Source organism: Sinocyclocheilus rhinocerous, unplaced genomic scaffold (genome assembly GCF_001515625.1).
Source record: "Sinocyclocheilus rhinocerous isolate Xijiao unplaced genomic scaffold, SAMN03320098_v1.1 scaffold2386, whole genome shotgun sequence".
NCBI classification, from domain to species: domain Eukaryota; kingdom Metazoa; phylum Chordata; class Actinopteri; order Cypriniformes; family Cyprinidae; genus Sinocyclocheilus; species Sinocyclocheilus rhinocerous.
Genome location: NW_015623807.1, coordinates 364,679 through 379,020, shown reverse-complemented (window position 1 = coordinate 379,020; position 14,342 = coordinate 364,679). Strand labels below are relative to the sequence as shown.

Sequence of the window (14,342 nt, the reverse complement as noted above, 5' to 3'; positions counted from 1 at the left end):
TGAAACACTGAATGAGCGATTACATGAGACATTTCAGTAAGATGTACTGTATCTTATAATATACCTTTTGATGTCCATTCATGTTTATTTCGTACTATATATTAAAGAGAAAGATATGATGGGTTCACGTGCCGCTTGAACTGAGGCGCTAAAGCGATCGCTCTGCCACATTAAAGAGTGTCAAAACGGCGAAGTCGGAGTCACGTAGATAATCCGTCAAGTCCTCTCCCAATAAAGACGTTCACCCTCACACAAAATTCACAATTGTGTATATGCTTTTTGCCAGATTTTGCCAGATCACCAAACAACTGTAAATGCAAACACACCTTTAGTTCTTCCTTGTGTTCCAAATCAATAAATAATATATTTTTTACATAGTGTAAAAAGTTGCATCAGCTATTGAAAAATCCCTATCAGTTATCTACTAATAATAACGCGCTATCAATGCCTATTTTTCTAAACCCTTTCTAAAGTAAACCAGACCTTAGGTCTGTGTTTGTCCATTCCAGACTGCTTGTTTGTATCTAGGAAGGAGCAGAGTTACACTGTTACCTGGGACTGGGTGCAGGCCGGGTCCACTAGGTTCTGACAGGCCATCTGGATCGACTGTTTGGCTCTGGCGAACTGTGAGGGGTCCACAAGACCCTTCTGCCCAGCGTGACTGTTCGGGTCAGACACACCCACCAGATACGCCCCCTGTGAGAGACACATCAACAGAACACCCGTCAATTCAAACATTCTCACCATGGATATTACTGTGAAGCTGCTTTGAAACAATCTGTACTGTATGAAGGTGTCTTGACAATAAAAGGAACAGTTCTCAGCTGATGTACACATCAACAAAACCTCCATAAACAATATGGCATACCCCACAAAAAAATAAGTATTTTGCCGAAAATTCTATTAACAAAAATGAAAAATTCTGTTTACAGCTTTAAGAGAGACCAGCAAGGCAAATGTGTTTGTTCATTTAATGCGCTCCTGTAACTCCAGATGTTTGATGCATCATAGCCCTGGTACAGGCCCTAATTTAATAGAGAGGAGTTTCTCACACGTGCACACACACACACACACACACACACGAACACACACACAAAAACACACACACACACACACAGTGTTTTTACCTGAGCCGCTGCCCCAGTGAGACCACACAGCGCTTTAGATGCTGAACTGACTGAGTCTCCAAATTCTGGCAAGTTACTGTTCTTGGCATTATGGGAAATGCCAGCCATGGCCTCACCCAAAACCTGCACACGACATCAACATAAACACACAGCTTTAGCTCAACACTGCGACTGGGTGACATAGCTCTTCATAGTGAAGCTGATCTGTGTCGCACCTTTGAGTTCTCCATCACACTGTCAATACAGTCGAAGTAGCCCATATCACTGACCGCTTCAGTGGGATTCTCCAGCATTCCTCCGACCGTCTGCGGACACACTCACAGTTACAGTAGCACACACAACACACAAAACACAGGCAGCACACGGATATTGCTCTGAAGTTTTTATGTTCAGGTTTTAGGCTTTAGTTCTGCCTTAAATTCTAGAGAGAGCAAATGCTACTTTGTTATTAACATTCAGTGCTGTTTAAATAAATGTCTACACTAGAACAACGCTTTTATCTAAAATACAAAGTATGAATGGATTCTGTATGTTTTAGCTGAGAAGAAAATTGAAAACAATGCTGTCTTGAAAATGTGTTCTGTTGCTTTGCTGACATTTCCAGTATCATCCAAAAACAGCACAACAAGTTACTGCCGCTCAATATCAAACACGATTTCAAGTCATGCAGCATACACGCATACGGAAGAACATGTCTATACAAAAACGACATATTTTTGAAGTATTTGATTACATTATTCTACAAAAGGGACAAACACATGGCACAAAAGGTGTCATCTCTCCTCATAAAACCCTGATAAAACCCCAGTGCTGAATATGAGAGAATCAAACACTGCATATGAGAGCGAGTCACTCACACAAACTGATGAACACAGAAAAGATGAGAAGTAAAAGAGAGAGCAGAAGCACCTCAAGCTCACGGAGAGCGTTGTCACACTCCTTCTGTCCCGGAGCCTGCTGGGTACACATGCTGATCAGCTGATTAATGCTGTCTGTCACCGCGCTAATCGAGAGAGAGAGAGAGAGACATTAGAGTTTGCTAGGAAGGGAAGGAATAGTGCGAGAGATCTGTGAGGAACAGTCCACCCACGTGTGCTACCACACACTAACTCTCTCTCTCTCTGATGCTCTGTGAGTTTTTGGATTGCGAGCGCTGTAAAGCCATTAGCTGCTGTTGTTTCATCCCATCTTCCTCTTTCCCTCACACACACATCAGAGAGCAGCAGCGATACAAACAGGTTTGCTTTATAGATGCCTATTACATAACTGTGCTCATTCCAACCCAAATGTGTATAAAAGCGAGCATGCCACTTATGTAATGTATGTCAATAGAGGAGCTGTGTGTGTGCTCGAGTGCACAGTTTCTTTCTTACTACCACAGGCACTGTTAGGCTACATGCCATCACACAGCACAGCATCTGACTCGATTCTCTAAAGAAAGAGTGCAGGGCTCTGCTCCAAATCACAGCGAGCTGACACGAAGATGGTTTCAAATAGTAGTTAGGATAACCTTCTTTTGGCCAAATTCTAAAGATGCGCTCACATTTACCGTTGCTCTGTGAAATTCTGTGTGAAATCCAGTGATTCCTACTGGTCTGTAGGTCTGTGTGAGCTGTGTTTCATACATCTCTACGCTACAGACAAATTTTGCTGCAGTTTTGTTAATGTGATCGCACCATTAACCAGCATCCCGTTTCCCAATCCCAGAATGCTTTGCTACAAGCTAAGGGTGTTGCAATAATAACCATGAAATTTCAAAAATGAAATATTGATATAATGTGAATACCTGGACCACAAAACCAGTCATAAGGGTCAATTTTTAGAAATTGAGGTTTATACATCACCTGAAAGCTGAATAAATAAGCTTCCATTGATGTATGGTTTGTTAGGATCGGACAATATTTGGCCGAGATACAACTATTTGAAAATCTGGAATCTGACGGTGCAAAAAAATCAAAATATTGAGAAAATCATCTTTAAAGTTGTTCAAATGAAGTTCTTAGCAATGCATATAACTAATTTAAAAAATTTAGTTTTGATATATTTACAGTAGGAAATTTACAAAATATCTTCATGGAACATGATCTTTACTTAATATCCTAATGATTTTTGCCATAAAAGACCCATACGATGTATTTTTGGCTATTGCTACAAATATACCCCAGTGACTTAAGACTGCTTTTGTGCTCTAGGGTCACAATATGATAATATTGTAAATAATCTAGCACCAAATATAACTAGGTGACAATCCATCATAGCAGGTGGCACTATTACACCTTAACACTGTTTGCCAAAAAATGAAAGACGACGATGCCATGGCCGTCTAAAATCACATACTTCTTCTATTGAATAAGTACTTAGCAAATGTTAAAAAAGTACGTTCTTATATAGTATGAATATAATCCGGACAAACCACATTCATCATGTAGTCATTGTCATGTGACCTACCAGCATCAGTTGCACTACTTCACTGCCATTAGTAAAGTGTCCATCAGATTCCCTTCATGAACGGGTTGCTCACGTTTGTACAAAATGCCGTTCCTATTTGCACAATGCTGTTCAAGGGTGTAAAAACTCTTTGAAATCCACCCTTCTTCTACTTTTATGTTTTAAATGGAATATTATTGAAGTCATCCAAAACTTCCAGTCACTATTTCTGTGCTTAATATCATATTTTTGAATCTATACGGATTCTTGATGACAAAATATGAATTGAAAAGCAGAAGACGGCTGATTCTAACCGAGCGGCAGCAGCGAGCTGGTTTTTGAGGTTGGGTGAGTTGGGGTCTGTGGACAGAGCTTTAGCAGCCAGCAGGAGTTTGCTGGAGGACATGGAGATGGTCTTCAGGTTGGTGACCACTTGAGTCTGGTCCTCTTTCGACTACAGGAAGAGACGAGAGGAGAAGACAACACTCATCTATCAATCAAGTGTCAGATGACTCTCTCAGGGTCTTGTCTTAATGAAAAACTAGCACATCTTTAATATTTCCACTTAATACATAGCACTTGTATCAGTAACCTATAATATCATACATCAAATGATTCTATAGCTAGAGTAATCCAGCAGTAGGTTATGAGTGCAAGTGCTATAGTCTTGATAAAATGAATTTGACTGTCCATACCTGCGACTGTCCAGCCATGTCCTGAACAGGCCTTTAGATAGAGCTGGACAGTTTTTGTGCAACGAATTGTGTTACATAAGGCACTTTAGACAAAAGTCACAGGACCATCCAGATGACAACAATATTGCAAATTGCATTCTGGAAAATACTTTGTGAAATATCTTTATGGCCAGGGGGCTCACTTTATTAGAAAGGAGTTTCTTGCTGGCTTCTCCTACAGTTCTGATGGCATTATCCACATCTCTCTGCCCCGGCAGACAGTTTACAGAGCGGTTCAGAGCCTGAGACACAGCCTTAGCTACCTGCAAACACATGCACACACACACACACACACACACACACACACTCGTCATCAGCAGAACATTTAAGATGCTTCTCCAGTTATGCTAATCATAGACACACAACAGGCAATTTTTTTTTCAGAATAATGGGCACATCACCCTACGGCAGACCAAATCTCCCATCAGCAATTAAAAGGGAGGTTTCGTTACTCAATTTAAACCCACTCTATTGAGCTATTCTCATTAAGTACTCTAAATGAGGTTGGGTTTAACCTGGGCCAGTCTCTGCTGGCTGTCAGGGTCTCCCGGTTTGGCAATGGCTCTCTTGGTCTCCTCGATCAGGCTGGCGGATTTGTCCATGACATCCGCGGTGCAGTCCAGCATGGCGTTACGGGCATGAGGGTCCTCGGTGTTGGCAGCCACTCCACGAGCAGCCGAAGCCAGCGAACGCAGAGCCTGAGCCACGTCACGAGCAGCCATACCTGCAAAACACACGTAAACCATCCAGAAACAGACATTAGGAGAGATTGAGGGTGCCCACAATGAACACATGACTAACCCTTATGGGTTTCAAACCTGCAACATATGGGCTGAGTTACGAGAAAGATCTTCAACCACTATGTCACACCGCCTGCCTGTGCTTGTTACAGCAGCGACAGATGAATAATATATTCCACAGACAGGGGGCGCTGCATAACATGCCATCGGACATGGGCTTGATCATAACCTCTGAACAGACTGACAAAGTGCTGAAACTAGCCAAGAGTTGGCAGCATGTGAGATTGATGGGGTTACCTGTGTAGTTCTCATTGCCTTGGGTGGCTTCACTGAGGAGCTGAGCAATAGCAGAGCTCACGGCTTTAGTGCTGGAGCCCAGATCCTGAGAACACTTCTCCAGCTACACACACACACACACACACACACAGAACTGTGTTAAAGGAATCATATTTTTATATTTCAGAAAGCATGCTCAAACAGGCCTATGGGTATCAATAATACAAGCTGAAGGAACACTTTGTGCTTTTCATTCACAATGTACCTTTTTAGAATTGAAAATAAAACAGTATTCACTAACTGTTAGTGAATACTGTAGTGACTAACATTACATTGGGTGTAAAATTACAGTACACAATATATCAGTGGTTCTCAACCCTTTTGACTGCAAGGCAATATTGTTTCAATAATACTATATCTATATAAAGCCCGAAAAAGCTTTTTTAAGAATGAATGAATTTACATGACTTTTCCAGTTAATCATGATTTAGTGGATTTCACAATTTCTATCTGATAAAATATTTTAGAATTTGCCATAACTACATAAATGTGACTCTTGCTGGCAAAATGAGTTGGAATGTGCACGGGCTAATTTTGAGCTACAGGCAAAAGAAGTGAAAAATGTCGATTTTAGTTGATTTTTAGGTTTTCACAAAAATTCGTTCATTAAGCCCTCGTCTAGCGATCCCAATGCTCCAAATATTAATTATAGATTTTAATTACACGATCCTGATAAATATACACATATACACAGAATTACAGTATTTTTTACATTTGATTATTTGTTTTTCTTGAATGCTTTTGTTTAGATGTAAAATGAAAAAGGTAATGCATTATTTGTTTCTTATATTTGTTCTGTTCTTATTTATAATATTTATAATAACAAAGATAAAATAAAAAATTGCTATATTGTGACTATTAATATAGTAATTATTATTAAGAAAAGAAGTGCAGGAAAAGATGCTGCAGGTGATTTTGCTTTGGAACCTTCAGAAAACTTTAACTCGATTTTTCTCAGAATTGACTTTGCTGACTTCAAACAGGTGTAGCTAAGTCATTTTTTTGTCCGATTCCAACAAATCATACATCATTAATGTAGAATGTGAAAATGAAGAGAACTCATTTTTGAAAATTTGCTCATTGTGACTCATTTTGCCAGCACAGGTCACATATGTATATTCATTATGAAAATACCCATGGACATTTAAGATCATCTGTCATCAGCAACATAGCTTATACAAGAAACAAAATGTTTCTAAGCTAAAGCGTGCTCGAAAAGACAAGTAAATATCTGTCTGTGTAGTGGCTTCTGTCTAGCAGCTGTTTTTGTGACATGCAGCTCCTGACTTGTGGGTATAGGTGTGAAAACTGACAGATAAATATCATGTCTGCACAAACATTTGAACACACATACTCATTCTTCAATATTACTATTTTCCACATTTAGAGTCATCGCAAAAACAATGGAACAACACAAAGGGAAGTTTTGAAATTATGTAGTATTATGTATTTTCTCAACTAACTTTCTCAGGCGCATCCTGGGATGCTTTTTGAACAGTACTGAATGAGTCTGCATGCGTGCTGGACACTTATTGGCTGCAGGTATGTTCAGTGCATGTACTGTTCGCACACATACTGTGTACTGATGCACTCACCGTTTCTCCAGGCAGGGGTTTGAGTTTGCCTTCAGAAGCTGAAGCTTTGGCCTCCTGCATGTCCCTCTCCAGCCCCCGTACCATTGTGAGAGCGTTATCAATCTCCAGAGGACCGCACGCCTCCTGAGCCTGAGTCAGACAGAGACAGAAGGCAGACAACCATGTGAAATTACATGTTCACCGGGCCTCTGTCATGTTCACTTACTTTCTATACATGTGTATATCACAGTTCTAGAAGAATGGACCCCATTTACTTTCTAAATAATATGTGGATGATTCATCTGTGGATATAACTGGCTTCATTATCTTTCATTGAAATGTAATAACTTGCTCTTCCTCTGAAATGACTTTCCTATTTGGCGGATGACACCAAGCTCTCATATTGTACAACCTCTCCCCTCCATCCACCTGTCAAATATAGATCATTCAAACAAAAGTTTCCTACATTTTTTCTAGTTGAATATTATGGTATATTATGGAATGTGTCATGCTACAGAAGTAAAATGACGTCCTTTTGGTTCAAAATATTAATCAGTAAGTGTGTCATCACCAGGGCACAGGTAGAGAATCTGTATCCAAAAAAACCCATGCATTTCTTATTTAATAAATAAATAAATAAATAAATAAAATATGTGCACTATATGTGCAATGCACATTTTATCTAATCTTAAGTTCATTCTGTAGAATTTAACGGATTCCCCCCCAAAATACAGCACATTGAAAATGTCCCCAGATTATGTCTAATAATAATAATCAAAATAATAAAATATATATATATATTTTTAAATCAATAAAGAAATATATTACTAATAGAATAACAATACTGCTCTGTAAATAAAAAAAACAGGTATTTAATGTAATAAAATAATATTAAAAAATATAAATTTTATTATTATTTAAATTATGACAATTAAACAAATCAATAAAGGGATATATAACCATAGCAATAATGCTATTGTACTGTAAGATAAAAAACAAGAATTGAATAATAATGATCATATGGTACCTTCTGTGAGGCCGATCGCAGCTCAGCGAGAGCGCTGGCCAAGGTTTTGGAGCACTGACTGAGCTGCATGGCAGACGCCTGGTCACTGATGGTGGGAACCGTAGCTTTGGCCGCGGTCACCATTTTCGCTCCGGGCTGATGAAGAGAACAGACACCATGAGCTCAAATGATGCAGACTTGCACGTTATAACAGGAAGTGAAGGTCAGAAGAGTGAAAGGACCTGCAGGAAGTTCTGACTGGCTCCGATCAGGGCGAGCTGGGCGCTGGGGCTGTCGGGCTGAGCCTGGCTCCCTCTCACACCCCGAACCAGCTGAGGGATCTGATCCGCCACCCCCTGCAAACACATCAACATGCTGTTCATGCCGAGTTATTCCTTGAGGTTTTCAGTCAAGGGCTTACGTCATTATCTAGGCCGTGATAACAATCATAACACTCTGTAAGCGGGAAAACTGTGGTGATTTAACAAAAATAAGTGTTAAGCAGAGTTATGCTTTATGTTTCATGTGTTCACATCAGTCGTTCACAAACACACAGCGCTCATGTGAACTGGTTTTAACCCGAGAGAAACAGGAAGTGGGTGTTGCCATGGCACTCACCTTGCAGCTCTGCACGAGTTGTTGCTGGGCCGCAGGGTTCTTGTTGGAGGAGGCGGCGTGCTGCGCTGCAGCGATAGTCTGAGTGCCGGCCGCCGCGGCCTGTTTCGCTGCATTCTGACGAACAGATATGACAAACATATTTATTATAAAAACCACAGATAGAGCTACCTATAGCTGCTTATGCAAGACCCAAATTCTATCTACCTGAATAAGGAAATTCCGAAATCCAAAAACTGCTTGTTACACCCTCATTTAAATCAGTATTTCAAATCAGTAATAAAATCTGACATCAACTGAGCCTTTAATGTGGTTTCTTATCCTCAAATTGGCGAGTGGCTCTTTTATTTAGAAAGCGGGACTTATTCTGCCACGTTGCGGATTGCATTTCCTCTCATTCATATTCTATTCTGTTTTATTTATATAGCACGTTTAAAAACAACAGACATTGGCCAAAGTGCTTTACAAATCAGACATAGCACATACAGTCTAAAATTATAAAACACAGTAACACATCACAAAAATAGATCAAATTAATTACAGTCAAATGCAAGAGAGAAGAGATAAGTCTTTAAATGAGCTTTAAAAACATCAAGAGTGGCACAAGATGTAACATGGAGAGGTAAACTATTCCATAAACGAGGAGCTGCAACAGAAAAGGCCCCGTCTCCTTTTGATTTTAATCGAGACTTGGGTGCTATTCATAGTAAAATGAGTGAACCGTCTTGTATGTATCCACTACTAGGCAAAATTTTGGAATAAATACTTAATGTTTTAAAAGGTCTCTTTTGCTCACCAAGTCTGCATTTATTTATTTCTCTTTAAAATAAGGTTATTTTGTTTTTTTTGTTTTTTTACAATTTTAAAACAATCAAGTGACACTAAAGACTGGAGTAAATTCATAACAGTAATACATTACATTTTGAAATATACTCAAACTGTAATTGTAATAATATTTCACAACTTTTACAGGACTTTTAATCAAATAAATGCATCCTTGGTGAGCATAAGAAGCGACAGTTCTAATTGGTTGTTAGGGTCTTTTGCCTGGTTACTAGGTGTAGTTCTGTCTGGCTGTTGGTTATTAGACATTGTTCAGTTTTGTATTTAGTGGCCGCTCTGCATTGTTAGAGCTAGGCTGTTCTAGCTGGCTGCTAGGCCTACGTGGGTCTTCTGGAAAGTCACTAGAGTATTTTGGCTGGCTTCTAGAGGTCTCTGGCAGGTCGCTGATAGGACAGGCAGCCAGTTAGAGACAGACGGACAGATATCACAAAAAATTAAACCATAATTCTTCAGGGTTGTACACTGTTCTTTTTACTGCAGATAATAAGCAAGCTGAAACAGAGGTAAAACAGAGGTCTGTGGAGTTTGCGAAACCTGTTGTCTTTCTCACAAGTTGCAACAAGTTACTTGTGAATCTGCAACACTGAGCTATACACATTGCAGTCTTTAAAAACGCGATAAATCTTTTTCACTGGAGCCTTTGGCAAGATTTAACTCCATGAGCTATAAACATAGACTGTATAAAAACATGGACGTAGTGTCCGTGACGTCACCCGTAGGGTTCTGAAGATCTTGGCAGCGCGTCACCGCGCTGAATTACAGTTTAAGTCACTTCCTTGTTGGCTTCACGAGAGAGAGCGGGAGGTTGCCGCTCGGCTATAAAACATATAACTTTACCCAAATAGGGCAGCAAAGAGATGTTATAGTTGGCAACACTTCTAGAATTCATCTCGGTACAGGCAGTTATTTTCATCTTTGTGTTCTTGAAGGTTTGGCCTTGTGCGCGTCAGTCCTCACCTCCAGTTTGTTGACCAGTCTCTTTTTGATGGCATTCTGTGCCGCAGCGTTGGTGGCCATGCGCAGACCCTCGGCAGCTTCACGCAGCTTCTGCTGCTGCTCCTCGCTGTCTGGGTTAGCAGCCGCACCCTGCCGGCACACACAACAAACACTCAGCTCCATGCACAGCTATCCAGTCTAAAAGCACACCCAGAGGCGTCTTCTGTCCCACCTTCGCAGCTTCCACCATCTTGGCCGTGGCGTCAGCCAGGAGTTTGGCCGCAGACAGGAGTTTGCGGGAGTTCTCCAGGTCAGTCTCGCCCTCCGCGTCGGCCTTGATAGCATTGACTAAATCTGAGGTGGCCTGAGCAAGGATCCGGGCCTGTCGCACCATCTCCCCTGAACACAGAGAGGAACGCATTTATACATACGTCAACATCCAAAGGTCTTTAAATGTGACTTTAGCACAAGTCTCTGCACATCAGTTCAAACTACATTAAACACGGACTATTAAATGTTTCTGTTTTGACATTCAGAAGGCACTTTTATATAAAGTATAAGTTATATAAATCAGTGTTGGGGTAATGCATTACAAGTAACGCAAGTTATGTAATCAGATTACTTTTTTCAAGTAACTAGTAAAGTAACGCATTACTTTTTAATTTACAAGAAAAACAACAAAATATCTGAGTTATTTTTTCAAACAACAGCTCTCACTGACAGCTCTCCTGTCCTCATGTTGAGAGAATTGTGATCCTGGAGCACAAAAGCAGTGTTAAGTCGCTGGGGTATATTTGTAGCAATAGCCAACAATACATTGTATGGGTCAAAATGATAGATTTTTCTTTTATGCCAAAAATCATTAGGATATTAAGTAAAGATCATGTTCCATGAAGATATTTTGTAAACTTCCTACTGTAAATATATTAAAACTTAAATTTTAATTAGTAATATGCATTGCTAAGAACTTCATCTTCAACTTCATCCTATCCTAACAAACCATACATCAATGGAGAGCTTATTTATTCAGCTTTCATATGATGCATAAATCTCAATTTCGAAAAATTGACCCTTATGACTGGTTTTGTGGTCCAGGGTCACAAATCAGGAGTGAGTGCAGAGGCGTTGTGTGCGCTGTGTGCTATCTGTAGTTCTAGACTAAATGAGAACTTGCATTTACTCATCTCACTTGCACAAAAACTGATTTAATAATCCTCAGAATGAATAAAAACAATAAAAATGACTCAAAACGAATAAAAACTCCTAAACACTGCCACTTCATGTTTGGAGCACTAGGGTAGCTGAAATATGGGCAGACAGTGAAGAAACAGCTTAAACATGCTCCTAGTACCTGCGTCCCCCATGGAGCTGAAGATGTTATCCGTCACGTCCAGGATGCGGTCAGTGGCCTCTCCGTGCCGTCCGATCGGCTGTCCTCCGCTGGCGTACTGTCTGATATGCTGCAGCAGCTCATTAAGAGTCTGAGTGACACCTGTGGCAGCCACGCCCACCTGTCTGAGCAGCTGCTCGTCATTGGCCGCCCCCTGTGACGCCTCCACACAGCCCTTCACAGACTTAGCCACCAGCTTCCCCGCCTCGACGAGCTGCTCCTGACACACAGGTGAGCTGATGGTGGGAGCCACCACCTGAAACACAGATAAAACACACACGCATGAGCATCAGCTGAGATCAGCGAGTCTGTCTGTGAATGAGTCCGGTGTGAACACTCACTCGTGTGCAGGCCACCAGCTGTGACGTGGAGAGGGCGCACTGGGTGGCAGCAGCAATCACTCGGTTCTGTTGAGTTGAATCCTCTGTTTTCTGAGCCACATTCTTGGCCTTTAACACCAGAGCTGCCGCTGCATTAGCCACAGCCTTCGCCAACTGCATCAACATGTCCTGCACACACACACACAATTAAACAAGCTAGTTAACTTAATTAGACAGATATAATATGTGACCCTGGAGCACAAAAGCAGTCATAAGTAGCACAGGTATATTTGTAGCAATAGCCAAAAATACATTGTATGGGTCAAAATGATCCATTTTTCTTTTATGCCAAAAATCATTAGGATATTAAGTAAAGATCATGTTCTATGAAGATAATTTGTAAATTTCCTACTGTAAATATATCAAAACTTAATTTTTGATTAGTAATATGCATTGCTAAGAACTTAATTTAGACAACTGTAAAGATGATTTTCTCAATATTTAGATTTTTTTGCACCCTCAGATTCCAGATTTTCAAATAGTTGTATCTCGACCAAATATTGTCCTATCCTAATAAACCATACATCAATGGAAAGCTTATTTATTCAGTCAAATTGCTAATAAATACTCAGCAGAGAAAACTTTGAGAATGACCCAGATACGAGCACTACACACTATACAGAGAGCTGTAAAGCTGTCAGATACAGCGCTAGAATCACTATAAACGCTTCAAAGAACAAGTAGTGTTGTACATAAACAGAGGGCAGGGCGGCACTAGAAATGTCCTGTTCAGAATGATTTCCATTAAACCTCACGTTACCAAATGCGTTAAACTTGTTCTGATAAGCGTTCTGTCCAAATAAGGACATGCACACGACTGTAGCACAAAACTTTCCCTTCAGTTCGGCTGTGTGAAGAGTGATAAGACATTCTCAACCAAATATAGAGGGTTTGTTTCGAACATTATCACATTAGAACCGATAAACGACTTCAGAACATTCAGAACCATTTCAACTGTCACAGCTATGAGATCCATGAGCCCAAACCACACATATGGAAGACATCACGAAAACAAAATCATGCTCATTTGCTTTTAACAGCAACAACTGTAGGCTAATGCAATCCTAAACATTTGAAAAAGTGTCTCTCTTTCAAGGAATATATATAGACCCAGAGAAATTGATGATTCAAAATACGCAGGAGAAATGCTTTCTACAACAAGAACCTCCTCCTAATTCACCTGCCTCTCACTAAATCTGCATGGCATCAGTGTGAATCAAGCCTGGTTTTGTTTTAGTGTTGCGCACACCACTGTGCTCCAGATATAGGACACTGCAGAGCAGATCATTTGCACAATCAGCTTTGCCTTAATATCACATCTCACACCACAACATGCATCTGACCCATTTCAATGCTACACAGAATATTCTGTTTTAAAGCGCTATGGAGGAGATTAGTGCTGGGCGGTATGACCAAAAATTTATATCACGGTATTTTTCAAAATTATACTGGTTTCACGGTACATGACGGTATTTTTTTTTCATGCATGACCGGGTGTTAACCATATTTTCTACTGATTGAGAGGAAATACTGCAGTATATTGACTTAGAATGCCCTATTTTACTGTCATGATGGGTGAATATTGTCAAAAAATACCACACTAAATAGTGACTAAACACGACCCCTTTTAATACATGTTAACCAGGAGTCACTCTCATTTATAATCGCGGCATCGTCTGATAAAATCAACATGCATCTACATTAAAGAGCGTAAAATATTACTTTTTTGTCTCATGCAGCGCACTGCCTGCGTCTGAGTAACAAACAAAAAAAATAGATTTGAATCATGTGTAAACAAAAAACATATTTGAACCATGTGTAAACAAAAATATAACCTAATAAGTTACAATTAAGGCGTATTGAATGTTAAAATGTGTTTTAAACAAAGTTAAGTGCTTATTACCCATTTTACTCTTAGTAATTTAATAATTTAATACATTTCATAATTTATTTTAAAAGTTTAGTTCAGAAGTATCGAATCGGTATCGATATCGACGATACTGCCTTGAAAAATATCGGTATCGTATCGAAAACAAAATAAGTGGTATCGCCCATCCCTAGTTCGCGCGCCATCTGAAACGCGTGTGCGCGCTTCATGTGTGTGCGGCTGTGCGTCAACAGCGCGCGAGTAACGAATCGAGTTCCCTTTCGCCTTTTCTCTCTGGAATTGTTTAAAATTCGCTTGCTTGTGTAAATACGAACAAATGATAAACTTATACTCTATTATGGTTAAA

At 40.0% G+C, this 14,342-nt stretch overlaps 1 protein-coding gene across 1 annotated transcript in view; it reads right to left on the bottom strand.

Annotated features, from left to right (window-relative positions):
* Window positions 1-14,342, bottom strand: part of LOC107737170 (talin-1-like) — an 86,611-nt gene that overhangs the window by 28,927 nt on the left and 43,342 nt on the right. Inside the window, exons 18-34 of the mRNA XM_016548612.1 lie at window positions 12,070-12,237; window positions 11,690-11,984; window positions 10,571-10,737; window positions 10,360-10,488; window positions 8,563-8,676; window positions 8,187-8,300; window positions 7,966-8,100; window positions 6,960-7,088; window positions 5,326-5,428; window positions 4,804-5,012; window positions 4,399-4,551; window positions 4,250-4,270; window positions 3,869-4,008; window positions 2,037-2,130; window positions 1,343-1,432; window positions 1,128-1,250; window positions 553-696 (exon numbers count right to left, since the gene is read on the bottom strand). Of these exons, the coding sequence (XP_016404098.1) occupies window positions 553-696; window positions 1,128-1,250; window positions 1,343-1,432; window positions 2,037-2,130; window positions 3,869-4,008; window positions 4,250-4,270; window positions 4,399-4,551; window positions 4,804-5,012; window positions 5,326-5,428; window positions 6,960-7,088; window positions 7,966-8,100; window positions 8,187-8,300; window positions 8,563-8,676; window positions 10,360-10,488; window positions 10,571-10,737; window positions 11,690-11,984; window positions 12,070-12,237 (2,328 nt within the window). The remainder of the gene's footprint in view (window positions 1-552; window positions 697-1,127; window positions 1,251-1,342; window positions 1,433-2,036; window positions 2,131-3,868; window positions 4,009-4,249; window positions 4,271-4,398; window positions 4,552-4,803; window positions 5,013-5,325; window positions 5,429-6,959; window positions 7,089-7,965; window positions 8,101-8,186; window positions 8,301-8,562; window positions 8,677-10,359; window positions 10,489-10,570; window positions 10,738-11,689; window positions 11,985-12,069; window positions 12,238-14,342) is intronic.